A 27,103-nucleotide genomic window follows, 5' to 3' on the forward strand; every position below is an offset into this window, starting at 1 on the left:
AAAGAGCCTTCTCCAAAGGCTCATTTATACGCCGAGCCAGACTCGAACCCAGGACCTTACGATCCGAAAGCCAGTATCATAGCACAAGACCACATAGCCCCGCACGACGATAGCAGCAACTACAAGAGGGCGACAGAATAACGGTGGTCGGCGGATCAAACCTCTGAAGTCTTCATAACGAGCTTTGCGCACCATGTTATATTTAATTTTGAGCGGAACAGACTTCTGTTATGCATGGTGCGCTTTAAAAGCTCGTATGTTAACTTCAGAGTATTGATCCGCTGATCGTGAATATCAGGACTTCAAAGGTTTGATCCTCCGACAATCGACAAACAACATAAATGACAACACCCACAAAAAGAAACATATAGAGTAAAAAAAAAAAATTAATTAAATAACAAAAATGACAATAGCACCGATGAGAAAACAACAAAAACAACAATAGCGACAACAATAACAACAAGAAGAAAACAACAAAAACAAAAAACAACAACAACGTCTAGAAAATACAACAAAGTCAACAAGAATAACAACAGCAGAAACCAAAACAACAACAACAACAACAACGAATAACAACGAGAGCTTCTACTACTACTACTACTACTACTACTACTACTACTACTACTACTACTACTACTACTACTACTACTACCAATACAACTATTTTGGACCAAAACAACAGACATCACAATTCTACCACAGTCAGCTGGTCATTCATCCATAACGACAATCAGTCAACATGTCCCATTCCGTTGTCCTTGTCAAGTCACAACGAAAGCAGTTTTACTACTTCATGTCTGAGACATCTTTTTCTCCTCCTCCTCCTCCTCCTCCTCCTCCTCCTCCTCCTCCTCCTCCTCCTCCTCCTCCTCCTCTTTTTCTTCATCTCACCTCCTCCTCCTCTTTTTCTTCATCTCACCTCCTCCTCCTCCTCCTCCTCCTCCTCCTCCTCCTCCTCCTCCTCCTCCTCTTCCTCATCCTTATCCTCCTGACATATTACGTATTGTAAATCACATATTACATAACACGTATCCCGTAGATTAGCTAATGATGTGATTCTTCTAACATAGTACGTTGTAGATAGTAGATAGTATGCAACTTAAAAACGAAACAAAACAAACACGCCCCCCCCCCCCCCCACAAAAAAAAAAAAGCAATTTAAATTTTTTAAACTATAAGTCAAACAACCATGATCTTTTATTTTGTGTAATTCCAACCAAAATGCTCGAAGTGCGTTATACAAGGGCCGGGCCAACAGCAGCAAGAAATACGAATGAGGAGACATGAATAATACAAAAATAATAACTAGAGCTTTTATATAGAGCAATATCCACTAAACCTGCTCAAAACGCTTTACAAGGGGTCCCTGACCAACAGCAACACGTAACATGTAGAACGAGACATAACGCCTGTTAGGCGATATTACAATTTATTCCGGACAGAGACAACGCTGTTAACGGCCAGGTACTCATTTTGCGCCTGAGTACGGTGAGAGAATGTGAGTAAAGAGTCTTTTCCGAGGACTCAACTATGCGCCGAGCGAGGCTCGAACCCAGGACCTTCCGATCCGAAAGCGAGTGTCATACCACATAGTCACATATTAAATACAATAAATAAAATGTATAAACAGAGAACGTGTTAATTGGCGCTTGACAAGACATAGTCGATATGAGGTCTTTTCTTTTTTAAGAAAATGTTACAAATGTAGGTCCGTTAATGACTGATGATAATAATGGAACATGGAGTACTTGATTTTGAAGCTATTGGGAAATATTCTGTCTCCAGTTTAGACTAGAATCTTTCCTTCAAGGGGGCAGCGTGGCTCAGCGGTTGGTCTTTGCTTCGTACCCGAAAGATACCGAGTTCGATCTCCCGCCGCTGCGCTGTGTGGCCTTGAGCAAGTCACCTCGCCTTAGCTAAAATTTGCGACGCTGCACTGCGGCTGACGCCTGGGTTATTCCAGTCTTCCCTTGGAATAGAGCCTAGAGACATAATTTCCCCTATGGGATGAATAAGGGGAATAAAGGGAATTTGTTGGTATAGACCGATCACTTCTACAAACCTGTCTACTTGAACGTTTAAAAATATGAAGAAAAGGAGGAGGAGAAGGAGGAGAAGATGAAGAAAAGGAGGAGGAGAAGGAGGAGCATGAGAAGGTTTAGGAGGAGGAGAAGGAGAAGGATGGAGGAGAATGAAGGAGGGGAGGAGATGAAAATGGATGAAGGAGGAGGGGAGGAGGAAGGAAGAGAGGAGGAGGAGGAGGAGGAGGAGGAGGAGGAGATGAAAAGGAGGAGCTGGAGGAGGAGGAGGAAGAAGAAGAAGAAGAAGAAGAGCAGGAGGAGGAGGAGGAGGAGGAGGAGGAGGAGGAGGAGATGAAGAAAAGGAGGAGGAGGAGGTAGAGGAGGAGGAGGATGAGGAGGAGGAGGAGAGAAAAAAAAGCAGTTGCTATAGTTAACTTTATAAATCAACAATTTACCCTCAAAATGATGATTCAACACTTCAATACGCTTAAACTTATGAACTCTCGCTTTAAATACTCATGAGATTCTAATCATGGAGATAAAATTTCGTAATTCTACGGGGTTTTTTTTTTCGTAGTGGTAGGCAGGTCAGATTTTAATATAGACCGAGAGAGAAATCCTAGATAGATGTCGCAGAGAAATTTAATGCACGTTTCCGAGAATTTTGTTGTTTCTACGACAGAGGCAACACTGTTAACGACAATGCATTCATTCATTTTACAAATGACTGAGGTGAGAAAATTTGGGTAAGAGCCTTTTCCAATGACTCAACGTTGCGCCGTTCAGAGTTGCGCACGAACCCAAGACCTACATGTCGATACAACAAGACCTCAAAAAGCACAAATATAACTGTTAACTATTGTTACATTGAGTTCTTTAACAACAAGAGATGAAGTGAGCAGGAAAGTGCCAGAAGACAATAGAGAATTAAAATTTCGCAGAGTTGTATCAGTAAGGTCGCGGGTTCAAACCCCCATCACCGCCGCGAAATTTTTATTCTCGATTGTCTTCTGGCACTTTCCTACTCACTTCATCTCTTGTGGTTATCAACATAAGTGCCCGCTCCACTCACTTTTTCTGAATTGAGTACTTTAACAACGTCGTCAACGTCCGAAAAAAAAAAACAACCCCGTAATATCGCCTGACAGACGTTATGGCTCGTCCTACATAAATATAAAGTGTTGCTGTTGGCTATGAACCCCTTGTAAATCGCTTTGAGCACGTTTAGTGGATATTGCCAGACCGGCCTATTTTAAAATTCGTAGTTTTAAGGAGATAAAAATAGAAGTCGCTATAGTTAACTTTATAGATCAACCATTTACTCTCAAAAGGGTTTAAATAACACTTCAAAATCCTTAGTATTGTACACTCTGGCATCAGCTGAAACTAGAGCCAAAATTTCGTAATTCTACGATTTTTTCGTAGTAGTAGGCAGGCCTGATATTGCTCTATGTATAGTTGCTTAAGCTAAAGTTTCGAAATGTTATGAAAATCAGTTTACATAACATTATCACTTATACAAGGGGGGACAAATCAATCAATATCCCTGGTCAGTTTGCTTATCCGATTCGGTCAATGCTCCAAGATTTACCTTATCAATTCACCTTACCCCTTACCTCTTACCCTTTCCCCCGTTCATATCCATGGAGTCATCCATTGCCTAACACATTCTATTCAATTCATGTCATCATTGCCTTTTTTCACCCTGGGTCAGGGTATAGGCCACAGACAAACAGTTTCCATCCTTCTCTATCCTGAGCCAACTTTTTTATCTCATTCCAGGTCTTACCACTTCTCTGTATATCAGCTTCTTTAATTCTTCTCCATGTTCCTCGTGGCCTTCCCCTTGATCTTCTGCCCTGAGGGTTCCAGTCCAATACTTTCTTTGTTATAGTTGAGTCATTCTTTCTAAGCGTGTGTCCAATCCACCTCCATCGTCTTCTTCCTATATCCTCTCCCACTGGTTTCTGCTGTGTTCTTTTCCATACTTCTTCATTTTTTATTCTATCCATCCATTTTATTCTGAGTAGCTTACGCATGCACCTGTTTACGAAAATCTGTACCCTCCTTATACATGCCTGTGATGCGTTCCAAGTTTCACATCCATACAGTAGGACAGACTTCACGTTTGAGTTGAAAAGTCTTAGCTTTAGTTGAAGGGAGATATCTTTAGTTCTCCAAACTCTGTTCAAAGATGTGAATGCAGCCTGTGCCTTTCCTATTCGTGCTTTCACCTCTGCTTCCGTGCCTCCATCCTTGTCAATTATACTTCCGAGATAGCAGAAAGTGTCTATATCTTCGAGTTCCTGATCTTTTACTTTGATCTGCTCCCTTTGACGCGTACCTATCCTCAAGACCTTTGACTTTGCAGGGTGAATTCTCAGACCAATTGATTCCGAGAGGCTGTTTATAATTGTGGTTTTTGCTTGCATCTGGTCCTGGGTGTGGGACAGAAGAGCCAGATCATCTGCAAAATCCAGATCATCCAACTGTGTCCAGGGGGTCCACTGTATCCATTTCTTCTCCCTTTGGAGGTTTCCTTCATTAGCCAATCAATGGCAAGGATGAACAGGAATGGTGAGAGCAAGCATCCCTGCTTGACACCAGTCTTAATTTCAAAGCGGTCAGTAAGCTGATCTTCATGTACAACCCTGCAACTTGATCCTTCATACATTTCCTTAATGAGGTTTACTATCTTTTCAGGGAGTCCATAATGTGCCAGAATTTTCCACAATGTTGCTCTGTCAATACTGTCGAAAGCCTTCTCGTAATCCAGAAAGTTGACAATAAGAGGAGAGTTCCATTCTATAGACTGTTCTACTATGACTCGCAGAGAGGCAATCTGGTCGGTGGTTGAACGGTTTTTCCGAAAACCTGCCTGTTCGTCCCGCAGTTTAGCATCTGTTGCATTCTTAATTCTCTCTAAAATAATACGGTTGAAAACCTTTCCTGGGATAGAGAGAAGAGTGATGCCTCGATAATTATTACAATTACTGAGGTCCCCTTTCTTTGGAAGCTTGATAAGATGTCCTTCCTTCCAATCCTTTGGGAATATCCCGTCATTCCAGATTCTCTCAAATAGTGGGTGCAGGGCCTCAGCATTTCTTTTCGCATCAACTTTTAGAGCCTCCGGTGGAATCTGGTCTGATTCAATTCATGTAAGCCCTTCGATAAGTCAAGTTGATAATGAATATTCATTACTTATTGGTATGTTTGCAAGACCCCGTATCCAGCCAGAGTGAAACTAAGCTGCGCTGTGAACTGTAAAAATCAATAAACAAAAATGAAAGTCCTGGGTTCGAGCCTCGCTCGGCGCATAGTTGAGTCTTTGGAAAAAAGCTCTTTACTCACATTCTCTCACCGTACTCATGTGTAAAATGAGTACATGGCCGTTAACCGCTTTGTCTCTCTGTCGGAAAAAAAATGTAATATCGCCTAACAGGCGTCATGTCTCGTTCTTCATTTTACCTGTTGATGTTGGTCAGAGACCCCTTGTAAAGCGCTTTGGGCACGTTTAGTGGATATTGCGCTATATAAAAGCTCAATTTTTAAAAATATGCTCTTACCACTTTAAAAAAAAAAAAGAACACAATATCAAACACGAAAATACTAACGAAAAGGTGAAAATGGAAAGACGTCGGATGGGAACGGTACAGACAATGGACGATTCTTTCCGCTTCGGCAAATAACGAAAACAATAAAAACATAAATATGTACTTCACTTCATACCCAGATTGACGGCAGATAAATTTTTCGACACGTCATATCTGTAAGTGATAGGATCTTGAAATCTGACGGACATGCCAAATATTCCTCTGTCGTCTTGCTAGTTTGTAAGTCAGTGAAGTAATATACGGCCAAATAACACTACGAGCTTGCGAGTATATGTTATTGCACGATAAAAGAAAATAAAGAGTTTAATAAATACAAAGAAATGAAAGAATACGTTAATTTCACCCCCTCCAAGGAAGATTATTAGATATTTCGTGACCAATTCTATTATTGTAGTACAGGATTCGCCATAATTTGTATCTTTCTTCATCTGCTGGAATGACGATTTGACCCCCCCCCCCCAAAAAAAAAAAAAAAGAAAAGAAAAGAAAAACGTTGGATTTGTATTCATGCGCACTAAACAATTATTTTTAATTGCCAATCAGCTGTTTTTTACACCAATAAAATGCGCGAAAATATTCTGCAATCGTTGAATAATTTTTAAAAATTCTAAGCGTTCAAAGCACTATTCAACAATTACGTATTTACTAAGAAATGACAGGGTTTTCCAATGGGAGGGGTGGACTAATATACGATTCTTACACTCTGGCTTTTTGGCATTCCAGACGTGTTCCCAACCGCTGCACGAGCTTGCTCACAAATTATTATTGTAAACTTGATATCATTACGCGTTACTATTTAGGGAGTGGGTTGGAATAATTACGTTATTCTTTATTTTTGTTGTTGTTGTTGTTGTTATTGGCTAAAGAAGAGTTTTGAGTCCAAAACTTTCCATGTTTTGGAGTTTGTTCTCTTTTGAAGCTGTTAGTATTATTTATTATTGTTTATTGCTTGATGCAGATATAATAAAGGTCAATGAGCCCTATCACCAATGTACGTAGGTATCATTTAGATCTACGTCTTCAGATAATTAGTTATTTAACGGACGTCATTAATTTGAAAAAGAGTCACAAGTATGTCAATGGCTTCATTTCCCGTGATAAACAATTGTCTAGCGACCGGGTTACTACATGTTTTATTATTCGTGTGTGGGCGACTTGCGTCGATGTAAATTCACTTAGAGACTTCCCTCCCAATGCGACCACTTTTTTTAATTTGGAATGGTGGAAGGCGTCGACTGAAAAGCGTCCCTCTCGCGGCCAGGCGGAGTTGTCGTATCAGTAAGGTCGTGGTTTCGAGTCTCCATCGCGGCGAAAAAAAAGTTTGTATTCTCTATGTATTGTCTTCTGGCACTTTTCTACTCACTTCATTATCAACATAAGTGCCTGCTTCACTCACTGCTCTGAATTAATTTTCATTCCTCATGTTTTGTTGACAAAAGGGAAACCAGAATTGTCCATATTTTAATTTAGATTAAAACTTCAATTCTATTTTACACTTCGTGATTCAAGCAGTAACTTTTCTATTACAAAAATGTTAAAACACGTCCGTAACTGCGAACCAGTTATCAGACCTGCAAATATATGCACGTCGCCTCATACTTATCTTGTTGGTTTAGAAGTAAAGAAATGTGCGGCTATGTGAGAGTTTAGCACTCGCCTTCGGATCGGAAGGTCCTGCATAGTCGAGTCCTTGAAAAAGGCTCTTTACTCACATTCTCTCACCCGACTCAGGTGAAAAATGAGGCATTGATCAATTCTAACGGTGGACACACAAAAAAAACTGAAGAGCGTCATGTGTGATGATTTCAATTTTGTGCTCGATTTTGCAAAATCGATTATTTAATGACTGGTTTTGAATACCTGCAACTTTTCAACTGTGAACACCAATTCAATAAATCATACACCAAAAGAAAACTTAAGTTTTGTCTAGTTTCTAAACATGAACGAGTCAGTGTATTTGTTCCAACCAGTATCAAACTATTATTTAAAATGAACTGTCTAGTTCCTTTTGTAAAAAACTGTATGTATTCTATTCAAGTTCCAGTATTTCTGTCCGATAAAATACAGTTTAGAAACGGTGAGTCACATATATATAAAAAAAAAGTAGTCCTTCAGAGCCATTAGACTCATGGAACCGGAATTTATCCCGGTTTATTTAGCGTGAAACGGACAATAGCAATCGCTTGATAGGACGCTAGTCTACGGCAAATTACTTTTCGCTAGATCTTACAGACCCCAGCTACCCATTCACTGCTGGGTAGACACAGGGGAGGGGGGGGGGTCAGAAAAAATTATTGATTTCACCCGGGATCGATCTTGATCCCCTTGCGCGTGAAGCGAGTGCTCTACGAACTAAACCAATAGGAGTCACATTTATGATAGGGTATTTAAAGGTCGTTTGAGCTAACCGTTAACCAGTAACTGCCGTAATCTGGAAAAACTCGTATGTAAAAATTTGTCAAAAGAAAAAAACAACAACTCGTCCTTCAAATATCGATCGATTTGAACTGAACGACCTTCATCTTGGTTCTTAAGCCCCAAGTTTGAGAGGTTGTTTTGTGTGTTGTTGTTTTTTGTTTTTGTTTTTTGTTTTTTTTGTTTTGTTTGTTTTGTTTTGTTTTGTTTTTTGTTTTTGTTTCTGGTTTGTTTATTTGTTTGTTTGTTTGTTTGTTGTTTTTTTTTGGGGGGAGGGGGGGTTGTTTGTTTGTTTTTTTTTGTTTTTGTTTATTTTGTTTGGGTTTTTTTCAAAGATGGGGGTCATTTAAATCGATCAATATTTTTGATGGACAAGTTTTCTGGACAAATTCTTAAATTATACGAGTTTTCACAGAGCACGTCAATAACTGGCACATTATCAAGTCTATGATTATTGCAATAAATTGCCTCACAAAATTAGTTTCAAATAATTTATATTGACAGGCGATAAACATCATGTTATAAAGTCTGAGAGATTTTAAACTTGATTGTCTTGGTCTGTCTGTCTGTCTGTTTGTCTGTCTGCCTCTCTGTAATTGACTAAATTATATAAAACTGAAATAGATGGGGAAAGTAATCCTTTAGAGCTATTAGGCCCATGGATTCGGAGTTTATCTGGTTTAATAGCGTGAAATTAACAATAGCAATTACCTGCTGCTATTAAGAGAGGACGCTAGTATATTATTGCAATGTATGTACTTTCCGACAGATCTGACAGAAACAGCTACTAAATCCTTGCCAGGTGGACGAGGAGGGGAGCAAGGAAGGGGTGGTAGAAAACAATCTCTATTTCACCCGAAATCAAACTTGGTCCCTTTGCGTGTGAAGCGAGTGCTCTACCAACTGAGCTATCGGGACACCCAGATGAAGATGAAGATAACTGAGGTCAAGTTCAACATTGTCAGGATTTGAAATTTTAATTCTTTTGAAGTTTAAGAAACAAAACTCATTTCCTCAATAAGGGCAATTTATGTTGGGTTTTTAAAACAAAAACTTTGTAAATTAAGCTTAAAACCAGGCCTCCAAAGCCTACCAAAAAAAACAAAACAAACAACAACAACAAACAAATAAAAACAACAAAGAACAATCATGGTTTGTATTCTTTTTCGGCTGACTGGGGCTCTGGTGTTGTGCTCAAAATCTGTGGTGTTTTTCTCTACACCATCAAGTTAAATAAATAATTAACAATTATTAATCCATTTTAACTCTTTTAGCGCTAAGGCTGGATTCGCATTTCCGCCACAAAATGGCTGACACCTGATTAAGGCAGCACGAGAATGACAAGCAAAGACAAAGCGACATTCGAATTCGGCGTAAAATCTCAATTAAAATACCCACCCTATGGCCTATTGAATGTTCTGGTGGTCCTGACTGGGAGTGTCACAGTAAAGGTTGTTCACAATTATCTTATTAAATTTTATTTTATTAAGAACTGAATTCATCTCACTCCAGTTATATTTCGGTAGGCTTAGATAAACTTTACCTTCTAATATTAGATCGTCTTTCCTTTTATAGCCTTCCCTCGAATTAATTTCTAATTAGTGAATACTTTTCGTTCTACATTCTGTCACGTAGCCACTTATTATAAAAGCTGATAGGTCTAACATTTGACACTCACTTTCTCTCCACAATCTATGCCGGACGGCCAGTCGCTCTATTCCTATATATATACTGGAAGATTTTTATCTTTTGGGACTTTGTAGATATTATATCTACACCATTAAGACGCCGGAGCTTTTAACTTTGATTGTATAATCTTCAAGGATCAAACCCAAGCCCGCTGTCAAAGGACTACACAATAACCTCTTACCAATTGCCTGGAAGTGGAATTTTACGAGTCCAATCCTGTTATCAGAGGAATAGATCATCCAAGCCCATCAACTGCCTGGAAACGTAAACTTATGAACCTGACATATTATCATAAGTTACGTAAAATATTCATATCTCTATTTGTAACTGCCACGATCACTGTTTATCTCTTTTAATTAAATTTCATCATTATTTTTATTTCATTGTAAACAAATCGTTAATTGTTTTTCATTTATAGTAACTAGTAAATTCTGGGGCCTCATTCTACATATATCTTTATGCATAGTCGAGTAGCTCTTTACTCACTTGAGACCATGACATTTTGGAGGGGACACATATAAAGAATTGAATTTATTTAGTTACATATATCTATTTCATCTAACTTTAAAGTTTAAATTGTAAAACTCTTAATTGCCCCACTTGATCATATTTTAATTGAACTCCCTATTTACAGGATTAATTTTTTTTCTTTTTCATTTCTTCATTTAAATGGAATAGCAATTTATCCATTCATTCTTTCATTCAAATTGAATAGCATTTTATTGATTCATTCCTTCATTCATTTATTCATTTATAAATTATTCATTCATTCATTGTTCATTCATTTATTTATTCATTCATTCATTCATCCATTCATTCGTTTATTCACTCATTTATCCAATCATTCATACATTTATTCCTCCCTTCATTCTTTCATTCATACATTATCCATTCATTCATTCATTTATTCACTCAGTTTTTCATTCATTCATTCATTCCTTGTCCACTTTGTTATTATATCACTCATTTCATTTTGTTGTTTGCCTCATTCATGAATTGTTTTCAATATGTTTACATTCCATAACGATTCATTCACCTATCATCCAATCACTCAGTGTTGTGAACACATTTTGTAACTATTGTAAATCTTACGATATTTTATTGTTTTGTATTTCAGACATCACTGTTAAACACTCTTCAATGCCTAATTACAATTGTTGAACAACCATTGAACAAGAGAGAGGTCCCAGCCACGAACTGAGTTGGTAAATATATCCTTCATTATTCTCTTTTACATGAGTTGGGCATCACATAGTAACTATAGACATCGTGATTTGTTTTGCATAGTGATTTGTTTTAAATACATTTTTGGCATACTACTGTTACCGAAAACCACTTATATATTATGTTCTGAAAAGTGAGTCTTTAAAAACTAAATAATAATAAAAGGAGTCTACTAACCGTCGTGTTATATTTAGTGATAGATAACTTGGGATTATTTTGGCATCCTATTATTGTTATCACACTCTAGTATATTAGCGTCATTGCGAAAAAATTGTACACAAACTAACGACGAGTCACACACATTGGTGATACATTTTTCGTAGTAACATAGTTTAGAGTACACGCGATTGACACATTGTTATGGACTCAAGTCATAACTCCGCATTGTATTGACACATTGCTTTATAAGATATAACGACAAAAGGCATCAAATTCAACATACATAATAAGTTGAAATAAGAGAGAGAGCTTTCTAAAAATAGAACAGTTCATTCCAGTAAGTGTAAATAAATAAAACAGTCAGTAACAGTATCCTGTCAATATAATATATATAAAATATCGTAAGTAATTTATTGCAAAAATGGAAGCATATAAAAGATACTTAAGTCTCGCAAAGGACTTAGAGATACCCCAGGAAAGAATATTTTCATGGTGCGAAGAGAAAATAAAAGAAGAAAAAGAAGAAAGAATTCGTAGAGAAGAAAATGAAGAAAGAATTCGTAGAGAAGAAAATGAAGAAAGAATTCGTAGAGAAGAAAAAGAACACGAAGAAAGAATTCGTAGAGAAGAAAATGAAGAAAGAATTCGTAGAGAAGAAAAAGAACACGAAGAAAGAATACGTAGAGAAGAACGAGAAGAAAGAGTCCAAGAAAGGGAACTAAAAAGACAAATAGCTTTAGCAGAAGAAGAAACCAAAAGGACCCAAATGATGCTGGAAATTGAAAAAACAAAAACCGGTCATGAAAGAAAACATAATAATAGTGATGAATTTTTCGTGAAACTTCCACGCATGCCAACATACGATGAACGCTCAGACTGTCTAGAATCCTTCTTACACCGATTCGAAGTTCAGGCTAAAGGTTATCGTTGGCCAGAAAGCAAATGGGCCACAGCCTTGATTAACTGCTTATCTGGAGAACCGCTAAAAGTTTTCTATACCTTAACAACTGAAGATGCAGATGATTATGGTAAAATCAAAGACGCTCTACTAAAAAGATTTAGATTAACGGAAGATGGTTACCAGGAAAGGTTTCACACTGCAAAACCGGAAAGTGGAGAAGACTTTAATACATTCGTGAACCGAATTACTCAATTTCTAAATCGGTGGCTTGAGTTGGCAAACGTAAAACAAGACGACTTTGCAGGCCTTTACTATCTCACGCTGAAGAATCGAATCTATCAAGCTTGCAACCCAGATTTAGTCGCATTCTTTAAAGAGAGAAAGCCAGAAAACTTGGACAAATTAAAAATCTACGCAGAAAACTTTAACAGCGCACATCCATTGACACCCCTTAGCAGAACATTGAAGGAACCATACTACGCTGCCGCTGCTCAGAGTCCATGTACACCTAAAGTTCAAAACTCAAATAGAACGAGCCGATCAATCACTCGGAACACGCAAGTGAAACAAGATGATCATAGTAACAAACCATGGAACAAACAGTTCAATAGAGACCATAGCCGACCCTATCAAAACAAAACAAGAAATAGCACTGACAATAATACTGAGTATAAGAAAACCAACAAACCTATAGTTAAATGTCAATATTGTGGAATGAAAGGCCACACAGCAGACAAATGTTACAAAATCGTGGGATATCCAAAAGAAACTGCAAATGCATCACTCCAAACCAGTGTAAATAATCAGACACGAGTAATGTCAGGAGAAAATATAAATGTGTATTGCGTGAAAGGTATGTCACTTTTAACACAAACTCACAAGTCAGGATCGCTATTTTTTTGTGAAGGCAAAGCTAATGGAACTGATTGCAAAATATTGAGAGACACAGGATGCAGTACAGTAGGAATAAAAGCATCTTTGATCAATGACGAAGACAAAACTGGAAAAACGGTACAATGCATCACATTCAGTGGCACAGTCGAAACCTTTGAAACAGCTAATGTGTACATAGAAACCCCATACTATACAGGAATAGTGGAATGCTGTATACTTCCCAACCCCGTCGCTGATGTTATTGTTGGCAATATAAAAGGTCTTAAAGACAACCCAACAGATGTAAAAGAATGGTCATTAACCCAAGAAACAGCTTGTCTAGCAGAAACAAGAAAGATGACTAAGACAACAGAGAAGCCAATGACTATTTCTCTTGAACCACAACAATTTGACAGGAACACGTTCATTGAAGAACAGAAAAAGGACCCGACTTTAACATCATATTTCAATATCGCAAACAAAGGGACGAAATCAAAAGTTGAATACATCATTGAAAAAGATATTCTGTTCAGGTTACATAGGAAAAGAAACAAAATAGCTAAACAACTGGTCACGCCGAGTATTTACAGAAACAAAATCCTTGGAATAGCGCACGATTCAATAACTTCTGGACATCTTGGGAGCTCTTCCACATTGAAGAGAATATCCGAGAATTTCACATGGCCTGGAATTACTAAAGACGTCCGAGAATATGTGAAATCGTGTGACACATGCCAAAGAAGAGTCGCAAAAGGCAGAATACCGAGATTGCCATTAGAGACAACCCCAGTTATTGAAAAAGTTTTTCAAAAAGTTGCAATTGACATTATAGGCCCTTTAACAAAATCAGATAGAAACCATACACACATACTAACACTAGTCGATTACGCAACCAGGTGGCCAGAAGCGATAGCATTGAAATCAACTACATCGGATCACATAGCTGAAGCATTGATGACAATTTTTACTAGAATAGGCATACCAAATGAGATACTGTCGGACAATGGACCCCAATTTACATCACATATGATGCATGAAACCATGAAACTCATGGGAATCCAACACTCATTCACAACTCCCTACCACCCCCAAGCAAATGGTCTTTGTGAAAGATTTAATGGCACTCTAAAGAATATGTTAAGAAAAGTGTCAGCAGAAAAACCAGATGATTGGGACAGATACTTACCAGCAATCCTATTTGCATATAGAGAAATACCCCAAGAATCTACAGGCTACTCCCCATTTGAGTTGATGTATGGACGATCACCTCGCGGCCCGATCACTATAGTAGCCGACATTTGTAAAGGGAATGAGGAGGACAATAACGAAATTATGTTTGCTTACGAATATGTAAGAAACCTGAAAGACAGAATAGAGGACACGTGTAAGCTAGCACAGGAATCCGTCACTAAAAAAGCAGAGAAATACAAGGAATACTCTGATCGCAAAAGCAAATCAAGAAAATTTGAGATTGGTGACAAAGTACTAATACTCTTACCCGATGACTCGAGTAAACTTTTAGCTACATGGAAAGGACCATTCAAAATAACAGCAGTAAAATCTAATGTTAATTACGAGATTCAAATTAACAACACAACAAAGACATTCCATGCAAATATGCTAAAAAGATATTTTGATAGAGACACAGTGTCGCAACCTATGTTTACTAATATCGAAGCTTCAAATGCAGGATTAATCATACCGTTGGTCATGGGACACAGACACCCGAGACAGAAAAACAAACAAAAATCGCACAATTGCAACCACCTAAGACAAAAAAAGAAGTACGCAAAGTACTTGGGCTCCTAAATATTTACAGGAAATACATTTACAACTTCGCGCACATCGCGACACCGCTAACAAATCTGACAAAGAATGGGTCACCGAACAAAATTGTTTGGACAGAAGTGTGTCAGAATAGCTTTAACCAATTAAAGGCATTACTCTGTTCAGAACCAATTCTTAAATTACCCGACATATCAAAAGAATTTGTTGTAAGAACGGACGCGTCTGATAAGGGCATCGCAGGTGTACTATTACAGGAACATGAGGGAACTCTAATGCCTTGCTTATATGCAAGCAGAAAATTATTGGACAGAGAATCACGATACTCTGTAATAGAGCGTGAAGGACTGGCCATCGTCTTTGCTTTAAAGACATTCAGCAGATATCTACTGCTAAAAGAGTTTGTGGTCGAAACGGACCATAAACCACTCACGTACATAAGAAATAACAAAATGAATAATAGTAGAGTACTAAGGTGGAGTCTATTTTTGCAAAATTACTCTTTCAGTATCTCTCACATACCAGGCTGTGAAAATATTCACGCCGACCTACTTTCTCGATTAGTGTAAACACGTGAGAAGGGTATAACTGAACCTCCCATGCATACTGTTAGTTACCTCGCAAATTATGCCAAATCAGAACGCACAATTTCGATAATTTTATTTGTAAACATGATGACCCAACTTAATGTAACATTGAGTATTGTTTGGGATATATATACCATACCCATTCATGATTTGGGAAATCTTCTCTTTATCTATTATTGTCATGAATTTTCACTCATTTATGATTAATAATTAAAATGTCAATATTCCATTTACATTTTCATTCATTTCATTCAGTAAATTACCTTCATATCATCGACTTAAATCATGCTTCATTGCCATCACTATTGTTTATCACAATGATTTGTAATCACATTGCCATCGTGTTGTTCATCACAATGATTTGGAATCACAATCTTTCATTGTTATTGTCACCCATTCATATACCTACGTTAATATAAACATTTCCATGTCTAGTTAATAAATAATTTAATTGTAGCACAAATCATAACAATGGATTAATGCTAGAGTATCATGATAGTAAATTTACTTCCGTTTGTAAAATCTATCTTTCCCATAATGGTTAAAGAGTATATTTTAAACGTGGGTGGGGGGTGTCACAGTAAAGGTTGTTCACAATTATCTTATTAAATTTTATTTTATTAAGAACTGAATTCATCTCACTCCAGTTATATTTCGGTAGGCTTAGATAAACTTTACCTTCTAATATTAGATCGTCTTTCCTTTTATAGCCTTCCCTCGAATTAATTTCTAATTAGTGAATACTTTTCGTTCTACATTCTGTCACGTAGCCACTTATTATAAAAGCTGATAGGTCTAACATTTGACACTCACTTTCTCTCCACAATCTATGCCGGACGGCCAGTCGCTCTATTCCTATATATATACTGGAAGATTTTTATCTTTTGGGACTTTGTAGATATTATATCTACACCATTAAGACGCCGGAGCTTTTAACTTTGATTGTATAATCTTCAAGGATCAAACCCAAGCCCGCTGTCAAAGGACTACACAATAACCTCTTACCAATTGCCTGGAAGTGGAATTTTACGAGTCCAATCCTGTTATCAGAGGAATAGATCATCCAAGCCCATCAACTGCCTGGAAACGTAAACTTATGAACCTGACATATTATCATAAGTTACGTAAAATATTCATATCTCTATTTGTAACTGCCACGATCACTGTTTATCTCTTTTAATTAAATTTCATCATTATTTTTATTTCATTGTAAACAAATCGTTAATTGTTTTTCATTTATAGTAACTAGTAAATTCTGGGGCCTCATTCTACATATATCTTTATGCATAGTCGAGTAGCTCTTTACTCACTTGAGACCATGACAGGGAGAACAGTTGATCCTCTTGAAGATGTCGTTGGGGCAGAGGGATTCATTTTGTATATTCATGTATATGCGGCAGTGCCAAAATTATACCAAGTTATTTTAGCTAAATATTGAAAAACAAACCAATAACCGGCAATCTAGCATCAACATTTATAGCTTTTTAAATTGTCGAAAAAGTATGGAGATAATAATTGATACTGTGTCCACAATGTTTAAAACCTTTTAGAAACTATTTCTGCTTTTCTATTGGAGCTAAATCGCCAGTTATTGGTTTATTTTACATTATTCAATCGATAAAAACTGAAGAAACCAAAATTTTTCTTAGTTTCTCAAAATAACCTGTTATTTGAATATGTTTGTGGCGAACGTTACAAAAATCACAATTGGCAGAGCCTCGTATAAATGTTTATAGCGCAAGTAATTAAGTGCGGCGATGTGGTCATGTGGTATGACACTCGCTTTCGGATCGGAAGGTCTGGGTTCTAGCCTCGCTCGGCGCATAGTTGAGTCCTTGGAAAAGGCTCTTTGCTCACATTCTCTCACCGTCCTCAGGTGTAAAATGAGTGTCTGCCATTAACAGCGTTGTCTCTGTCGGTAAAAAAAAAAATGTAATAGGCGTCATGTTTCGTCCTACATGTTAAATGTTGCTGTTGACCAGGGACCCCCTGTAAAGCGCATTGAGCACGTTTAGTGGATACTGCCCAATATAAAAGCTCATCTTTTTTTTATATCGCCTTACAAGCCACATGTCTGGTTCTGGATTATAAATGTTACTGTTTTCTCAGAACCCTTGTCAAGTGAACTGAAAACATGTTAGCGAATAATAGCGCACGTTTGACAAAAATGTTTCAGATAGCAATGATAAATATTTTACCTTGGGAATTTACATTATAAACATTTATATACCGTACTCATTTATCTAGTAATATATTATTTTTATTATTGATTTTTAACGTTAAAAAATAGCGTATTTTTATTGTTTTCTGGCGACCACATGAAAGGGGAGATAATCTTTTAAAGCTCTAAGCAAAATGGATTTATTCATTGGTTGTGTCCCTTGATGAATACAGTAAAATCAAGGGGAAGCAACAGAACTGGTTTAGTTTGACGACTGTGCCTAATATATTAACCAGTAGCTGTTATGACCAATCAAAACGGTTTTTGTGACACATCCTCAAGCTCGCTCGGACAAACATTGAAATGAAAGTGAAAATTATGGTCATTCTAACAGAGAATAGATGTTAAAGATGACACATGTTCTGGCAGGTAGAACTGATGAGTATGAGTATTTTACTTAAACGCATATCCTAAACAGACAATCTGATTCAAGAGGGGGAAAAAATTCTGGAATAGGTTACCAAGTAAAAGACCTTTGCGATAATGTGGAAAGACTTGATTCAAAGAATGTCTGCCAACAACAAAAGCCCTCTCTCTCTCTCTCTCTCTCTCTCTCTCTCTCTCTCTCTCTCTCTCTCTCTCTCCCTCTCTCTCTCTCCCCCCCCTCTCTCTCTCTCTCTCTCTCTCTCTTTCTCTCTCTCTATCGCTCCTCCCTCTCTCTCTCTCTCTCTCTCTCACCCTCCGTCTCTCTGGCACACACACATACACACACAAACATAAACACACACACACACACACACACACACACACTCACCATAAACACATTTAAAAACAAAATAAAAGACATTATCCAATTGCTTTTTGTAGTTTATTTTTAGAACAGTAAAATAACAATTTTTACAACAAGGATACCATTTTTCTCAAAAATAAACGCAAAACAGGTCAATGTAGATATATAAATAAATAAATAAATAAAAACATAAATAAATAAATAAATAAATAAATAAATAATAAGACCCTATTGTCAGTATATTGTTCATCCCGATAAAATACTGGATTGAGACTAACATTAACACACGCAGGATTGTTCGATTTTTGGCGAAGGATTCCAGACAGGCCCTGGACAAAATGACAGTTTTATAATTTCTAGGAGAAGTATAAAGCCACATTAATGGGAAGAGTAGTAAAAAAATATGGTAGGAAATAAGATATAGAAGCTAAGAAAGGACAGTGGTTTCTGATCGCTAGTTGGCAGAGCATGGGCTTCATAAGTGAAGGAGTCGGTATCTATCCCGTGAGAGGTTTTACAATCCAACTGTGTACGGGAAGCTGAGTCAGTTAAATTTGACAAATAGTACTTTGAGATAAACTCGCGTCTTATCCAAAGAATAGTAAGCAATTGCTATTGGCCATTTATTAACAGTATAGAGACTGGGATATAGTCCGGCTCCGCGGCCCTTGTGGCTCTGAAGGATTACTTATTTTTTCAAGGGTGGACATGATCTTATTTCGGACACCCATATTGTATGTCATTATTTAGTTTCATCTTGCGTCGAGAAGACAACACCCTAGCCCAAACTGCAATGACAGAATATTTCCTTCATGGTCACAAATATGTAGGGAGACCACCAACATTAATAGTGACTAATCTGAACCAGGATCACCCTACATATCAGAAATTTCTAGATTCAGATGAGGCCGAATTAATCCCTGAAGAACTAAGAAATACTGCAGTGCCCTCCATGCACAACAAGATCTTGACAGCCTCAAAACTCTGGCCCAGGACCGTGACCAATGGAAAAAATTAACAACTTGGATGGTGAGAGCAGCTATACTCATCGAGATTTTTTAAAATCTGTGAATGAATCACACAATTCTCAGCAAGCGTCATTTGGACAGCGAGGCTTACTACCACTACTACTACTATTGTATGTACACAACAAAGGGTTGCGAACCACAGGCAGTGTAGTCTTAACTCACTCAACCCTAACACCAATCCGTAGTTTACCCGGGTTACTTTGACTCCATGCCTATATATTACATTTTTCTCAGACAAATTATAGGCGTATCAGTATCAAAGTTAATGTTTTTAGTTTTTACATGTTAATGATAGTTGATTAAAAATATCTATGCACATGCTCATTTTTAATACATTTGTTTCAAATTTTGAAAAGTAGCAAAAATCTCTAGGATTGAGTGAGTTAAAGCAACAAAGTATGATAAAGCACACATGGCATGACATATGAAGAAATAACGTGAAGGAAGATTGGTAAATTTACAATTCATTAACTCTCTCCTTACCAGCCATTTTCAGGATTTTCCCCAAAATTTCACGCCCAACTACCAACATTATATCTAATTTTTTTCTCACTCAAACACAATAGCAGTAATTTCTTTTGCAAAACATGCTCTACAACACACTGTTCATCTTCTTTTAAATTTTAGGATGTACAAAAGATATTTGAATAAGAAAAAGGCTGGTTGTATCGTAACAAATGTGACGATTTTCCTATGCGTGGTAAGGAGAGGGTCAAATTAATAATTACAAGTCTTTATTTATTAGTCTCTCTCTCTCTCTCTCTCTCTCTCTCTCTCTCTCTCTCTCTCTCTCTCTCTACCTCTCTCTCTCTCTCTCTCTCTCTCTCTCTCTCTCTCACCCCGCCCCCCTCTCAATGACATCTGATTCCCCCTCCCCCATCTCCCCGACATTATTATTAATATTTGAGACATAAATATTGTAGTCGCTGTAGTAAACTTTGAAAAACAAACAATTCCCCCTCACATGGATTAATTAATAATTCAAAATCCATCAAACTATGTAGTCTAGCATCAACTTCCATTTTCAACCATAATTTAGAGATGCTCATGAAGTTTTGAAATTGGGGGCAAAAATTCGTAATTATACGAATTATAGTCACGTCTGATAACCCGTAAAGTTTGACCAACGCTTCTGCTTCTTTGCGTTGATTCTCAGCAACTGAAGTCCCAGGTTTAAGTGTTGTTGCCAACATGAGAGTCATTGCAACCGATCGTATTATGATAAATGGGCGTAAGCGCCATGGTGTTAATTTTAAACTGAGTCGGAAAGTTGTTCAAAATTTTAAGGATTTGTTTCATATTTCCAATTTAATATTTTGTATTTTTGATATTGTTATAATATTACTACACGACCTAGATAGTATTTCTCCTCTGGATACACCTCTATGCTCGTCGGAGAAGTATTTCATAAAGGCGTCCGCCCCTGTTCCGATAGTTTAGAACCAGTTACTAAGTTACTACGCGTTATTACGAGGGAAGTGACGTCACGACTGTTGAAGCCTATTGTCATGACATATAATATCAAACATTGTGTAATCCGAGGTAAGATAAATTAACTAGATAACTAGACGTGAGTATTAATATTGATGTAGCAAGGTGTAGAGAAGGCGCTGTCGGCAAGGGCTACAATGGCTGAGTAGGTAGATGAAATTCCCGATACAACTCCCAAGGTGATGATTTGAACACAAGCTACTTTAATGTAGAGTGGAACCTCTCTGTGGATGACAATGTAATATTTTATGATGGACTGTTATATATAAAATATAGGTAATAATGATGGTGATGATGATGATGATGATGATGATGATGATGATGATGATGATGATGATGATTGATGATTGATGATGATGATTGATGATGATGATGATGATGATGATGATGATGATGATGATGATGATGATGATGATGATGATGATGATGATGATGATGATGATGATGACAAAAATGATAATTCTGTTTTTCTCAAATTGGAATTATGTTATACAAATGAAAATAATGAAAAGATAATATTATGCTTACTGCACTGCCCAATCTCCCTCCATGTAACATAGACGGAGGTAAAACAGGGGAGGTAAGATATAAGCCAGAAGGTTGACCATGGATCCTCCTATGAGGGACAAGATGGCCCCGAAGTGAGGGATGGACTCGGCCACGAACAGGACCAGTAGCATCATCACGGTTCGGAATAGGGCTCTTCTTATGGTGAACTCTGTAGGATGGAAGATGGAGGTTGGAGGGGGGATGGGAGGTGGAAGGGGGGGTATATGTTTTTAGGTGGAGGTGGGGGTGATGAGGATGATGATGGTGGTTGTAGTGTTTGCGATGTCGTCTAGAAAATAACAATGGTTATATATTATGATAATGATTATATATATTATATATATATATATATATATATATATATATATATATATATATATATATGGCAAAAGAAAACGACTAAGCATCTCTTCAATCATATCATCATCATCATCATCATCATCATCATCATAATCATCATCATCAACATCGTCAAAAACAACGCCATCACTAGTACCACCACCAGCACCACCACCACCACCACCAACAACAACAAGAACAAAATCAAAACAAAAAAAACACCTTCAGTGGCGGTATCCAAAGCAAATCATTAAATTCCTGATATACGGGTTGATCACGATAACGAAATGACAAGATCATCATCAACAACAACAATCCCACCACCACCAACAACAACAACAACAACAACAATCCCACCACCACCACCACCACCAACAACAACAACAACAACAACAACAATCCCACCACCACCACCACCAACAACAACAACAACAATCCCACCACCACCACCACCACCAACGACAACAACAATCCCACCACCACCACCAACAACAACAACAATCCCACCACCACCACCAACAACAACAACAACAACAATCCCACCACCACCACCAACAACAACAACAACAATCCCACCACCACCACCAACAACAACAACTACAATCCCACCACCACCAACAACAACAACAACAACAACAACAATCCCACCACCACCACCACCAACAACAACAACAACAACAAGAATCCCACCACAACCAACAACAACAACAACAACAATTCAACAACCACCAACAACAATGAATACAAAAACGACAGATTTGTTGACGACAATTCAAGACTTCTCTTCATACTTCATATACTTTTACCTTTTGGTATCCTAAGCATCTCTTCAAATTCCTGACAAACGGGATTGATGACAATGACGAAGCCACAGATGAGATGAAGGGTGATGAGGATGCTGACGATGATGAGCACTGGACCATTGGTCACCGATTCCAGGATGTTGTCTTTGGCGTCACCGCCGTAAGTGTAGTAGCCAGAGATGGTCACTGGTAGGTACATGGCGAGCACAACTGGTAATGGATAGGCAGAGATGGACATTGGTCAGTACGGGATTTGGAGTGAATTATATTGGGGTTTTGATACTGTTTTTCTGTTTGTTCTTGTTTTGTTTTTCTATTTCTTCTTTTTTAAAAAAAAAGGAATTCCTCTTTGTATAATTATGATAAGCAGAAGTATTCGCAATGGTGTTTGTTGTAGTAGTTGCAGTAGTTGTTGTAGTAGTTTTAGTAGTAGTAGTAGTAGTAGTAGTAGTAGTAGTAGTAGTAGTAGTAGTAGTAGTAGTAGCAGTAGTAGTAGTGGTAGTGGTAGTTGTTGTTGTTGATGTAGAGTAGTAGAAGTGGCAGGTGTAGTAGCAGTAGTGGTGGAGGTGGCGGTGGTGTTGGTGTTGGTGGTAGTGGTGGCGTGGTGGTGGTGTTGGTGGTGGTGGTAGTGGTAATGGTAGTAGTACCATCACCAGCAGCAGTAGTTACCAAAAACAAAAACAATGTAAACGTTAAAACACGACAGTATACACGGGATCTGAAATTATGAGAGCAGGAGACATAAATAATTATTATATAAGATTGTTCATTTCGATGGTGTTTTATTCATGGAAATGGTGATGGGGGTCACAACCTTGAGAGGAACAAGGAGTAACGTGAGGCTATGTGGTCTTGTGGTATGACACTCGATTTCGGATCGAAAGGTCCTGGGTTCGAGCCTCGCATAGTTGAGTCCTTGGAAAAGGCTCTATACTCACATTCTCTCAACGTATTCGGGTGTAAAATGAGTACCTGGTCGTTAACAGCGCTGTCTCTGTCAGAAAAATAAACGGTTATATCGCTTAACAGGCGTCATGTCTTGTTCTACAAGTTACGTGTTGCTATTGGTCAGGGACGCCTTGTAAAACGCTTTGAGCATATTTAGTGGATGTTGCGCTATATAAAAGCTCAAGTTCATTTTTTTAAACGCCGCCTGTCAGTCCCTTGATCGGCACCCCAAAGAAGGGACACGAAAGGCTGGGCGTGCGAAGGAGACATGGAAACACGAACTGTTGAAAGTGCCAAATCTCACCTAGGAAGCTGCCAAGAATATAACCAAGGATAGAAACAAATGGTGGACGCTTGTGGAGGTCCTATATTCCGCAAGGAGCGAAGGGGATTAAGTAAGTAGGTAAATAGATAAGTAAGTAAGAAAGTAAGTAAGGATGAAGTAAGTTTATTCATTTTTGTTTAATATGTACTTTTAAAGTGATGGGCTTCGGCCAGCTCAGACCTGCCAACCCTTCACATTCCAAAAGTGGAACCAGAACGCCTGAAAATAGGAATTTTTTTAAAATCCTTACCATTATCATCATTTTTGGAATTCGGAATTTTACAGACAATGGCGGAATAGTCCAAAAAGGAAGTGTGAAAATAGGAATGATTCCGCCAAAAGCTGAAGGGTTGGCAGGTATGCCAACTAAGGATCCGGTGTTTTCACAACAACGACAATAACAACAATAAAAAAAAACTTACTCAAATAGGAAAGAGTAATGGCTTTGCCAAAATTTTCTGGTTTCTTCATGTCTGCTTGAAATGTTGGAAAAGCTGGGTGTCCACCGTAGGCAAAACAGATAGTGCCGAAAGCTGTGAAGAAGTCCTGAAAGAATGGGGGATTTACACGTTGTGATGAAATGTCCTTTATTTATGATATTGTGACATTACCCAACGTCTCAAAAAGGTATTAAGTCGGGATGAACCAGATGCTAAAAAGTCAAATTAAAGATGAACTGGTCAAAAATATGAAATATTGCTATTTAGCACTCTAAAATATGATATTCATTCTCCTCAATATAAACTCAACGCAAGTCTGATTTTTCTGGCTACAAATTCAGTTTTCAGCATCTTATTCATCCCGACTTAATACAGTTTTGAGACATTGGGTCACAAATAATGATTTTATGGGAGTCGAGGCAGACTGATTTTTGGGGTGGGTTTTTTTTTCTTGTATTTTTCTTTCTTGCTTTGTCTGGCACCGATTCATACACACTTATACAGATCTTTATCTTACACCGATGCCTGATCCCTTATGCCTCAATTTGATATTTTAAAAAGCTTTTACTTGCCCCGATCAACATCGGAAGTTGTATGGCACAGAGGCGTAGTCTTTGCTTCGTACCTAGAAAGTCTTGAGTTTGGAGGGTTTCAGATTTTTTCCCCACTGACACAGAGCAGGTAGGTGACTCCCAAATGGCCTATTAATGCTGCTTAATCCAGCTTATGGTGTGGTGTGCTTAGAACCCTGGAGTGAGCTGTGGAAAAATGTCCCGAGGAATGTCTAGTCGGGTTTGTACTTGTCAACATTCTTAGAATTAAACCTGATTTCTTTCCCTAACCAGGGCACTCTATCTAAACATCGTATTAAGTTGCAAGGACTTTTTTGTGGATATGTTCCTCACACCCCCTTGTCCGTTAGGGAAGCCAACGCTATCATGCTGGAGACAAGCGCTGCGCGCCGTGTTGTACCGTAGCCATCGGTTGTACGCACTCAGAACGGTCAGGAATAGGATTCAATAGTCTAATGTCACGTCCGCCCAGCACCGAGCAGATTGGTTCGAAGCAAAGAAAATCTGTACTTTTTATTCTTCGTGTTGGCTAGAACTTTTTAACATGTTGTGTGATCAGAATGTATAAAAGTCAAAGATTTATAATGTTTTTCTCCTCTGGATACACTTTTATGCTCGTCAGAAAAGTATGTCATAAGGGCGTCCGCCATTGTTCCGATAGTTGAGAACCAGTTACTAAGTTACGATGCGTCATTTCGAGGGAAGTGACGTCACGACTGTTGAAGCCTATTGGAATCACCCATGTTGTCCAAGTGAGCAAATTGGGGGTTAAAATAATCTTGCCCAAGGAATAAGAACGAAAGTGCCTCAAGCGGGGCTCGAACCAGGGACCTTCCGGGTCACAGCGCAATGCCCTAATCACTCTTCCACTTCGCCCCCTCATAAAAATAGCTGGCCAAAAAAAAAACCAATAACAAAGACCTGAGTGAAGTCAACTTCGTTCAATCTATAAACGGTCATGTTTAAAACCGCACAGTTGTGTATGTTGATACGTTATATCCGGCTGGCGGATGATACGAGTTTGTTTTTTTTTTCTGTTTTGTATTGTTTTTGTTGTTTTGTTTTTGTTACAATGCGTCACTACGAGAGAAGTGACGTTACGACTGGCAGCAGCTTCTTATGGTTCACACTATTATGTTATGACGATCGACCCAATCAGCAAAGTCCGGTCCGCATTCGTGCACCGTCGCGAACCCGCCTGGTAGCATCGTCACAACACACCTTTCGACTAGATGCTCTGCCGTTTCGGGTTCTTGTCCACAGCGTGGACATATTGGGCAGGAAGTTAGACCCCACTGATGTAACGCACCGGCCGTTAGGCAGCTCCTCGACCGAAGCCGATTCGCAGCTACCCAGTGTCTCCTCTTACTGGTATCAAAGCCTGGCAACTTCTCACCAAGCTTAGAGGAGTGTAGGTCCCCGCCCCCACGAGGGATTGAATTCGTCCAAACCGACTTCCATCTCGTATGTGCAGCTCTGTCCGTAGTCAGGGATTCTGCGTACAAGGGTTGCCGGGACTTATTTCGGCTCGAAACGGGGGCACCGTTCATTATGCGCATGAGAGGGGTATCCCCATTCCCTCTCTCTTTGATCTTTCTCAGCCAGTTTCCCGTAATGGTCTCCCTCCGGACATCGGGGGGCTGGATCGCTGCCATTATCGGGCCCCATTCTCTAGGGGTTGTTGCTAGCGTTCCCGACACTATGTGCATCGACTTGCGAAGTTTTACATCCACCTTCTCAACGTTTCTGCTTCTACCCCACACTGGAGCGCAATACTCCGCGGTGGAATAGCATAGTGCCAGGGCGGATGTTCTCAGGAGCGCTTGGCTAGCGCCCCAAGTCGATCCCGCCAGCTTCCTCAGAAGACTGTTGCGTTTCTCTATCTTCCGGGCAACCCCTTCGAGATGAACCCGATAGGTAAGGCTGCGATCCAACGTCACCCCTAAATATTTTGGACGCGGCTCATATGGGAGTGGCTGGTCCCCGACTAGGACATTCAGTTTACGGGTGTGCCAACCACTGCATAAGTGAAATGCAGTGGCCACGGTTTTTGAAGTGTTCATCTTCAGGTACCACTTGTCAAAGTAGGATTTGAGTCTGGTGACGTCCTCGCTGAGTACGCTCTCGAGACGGGTTCACACTTTACTCTGAGTAACGAGTGCCCAGTCGTCTGCGTATCCCAGCCTCAGGGAGGAAGTGTTCGGCATATCGCTAATGTAGACGTTAAACAACATTGGCGCAAGTACCGACCCCTGAGGGACCCCATTCTTCAATTTCCTTACTTTGCTTGTGACGTCTCCCAGCGCGACGTGGAATTGCCTTTCCCCTAAGATCGAAGAGAACAACTTCAAGGTCTTTTTGCACCTTATGATTTTTGCAAGTTTGAGCA

The 27,103-nt window shown here is 38.7% G+C and overlaps 1 protein-coding gene across 9 annotated transcripts in view; it reads right to left on the bottom strand.

Moving 5' to 3' along the window:
* Window positions 1–18,275: 18,275 nt before the first annotated feature.
* Window positions 18,276–27,103, bottom strand: part of LOC144967554 (uncharacterized) — a 37,618-nt gene continuing 28,790 nt past the window's right edge. For all 9 annotated transcript variants that reach the window (XM_078904959.1, XM_078904957.1, XM_078904956.1 and 6 more), the window contains 4 exons: window positions 24,125–24,248; window positions 22,433–22,639; window positions 21,267–21,456; window positions 18,276–20,962 (listed from right to left, as the gene is read on the bottom strand). In XM_078904959.1, coding sequence (XP_078761085.1) covers window positions 20,812–20,962; window positions 21,267–21,456; window positions 22,433–22,639; window positions 24,125–24,248 — 672 coding nt within the window. In that variant the 3' untranslated portion in view covers window positions 18,276–20,811. The remainder of the gene's footprint in view (window positions 20,963–21,266; window positions 21,457–22,432; window positions 22,640–24,124; window positions 24,249–27,103) is intronic.

Source organism: Berghia stephanieae, chromosome 3 (assembly GCF_034508935.2).
Source record: "Berghia stephanieae isolate SIO BIC M18660-M18661 chromosome 3, UCSD_Bste_1.3, whole genome shotgun sequence".
Classification (NCBI taxonomy): domain Eukaryota; kingdom Metazoa; phylum Mollusca; class Gastropoda; order Nudibranchia; family Aeolidiidae; genus Berghia; species Berghia stephanieae.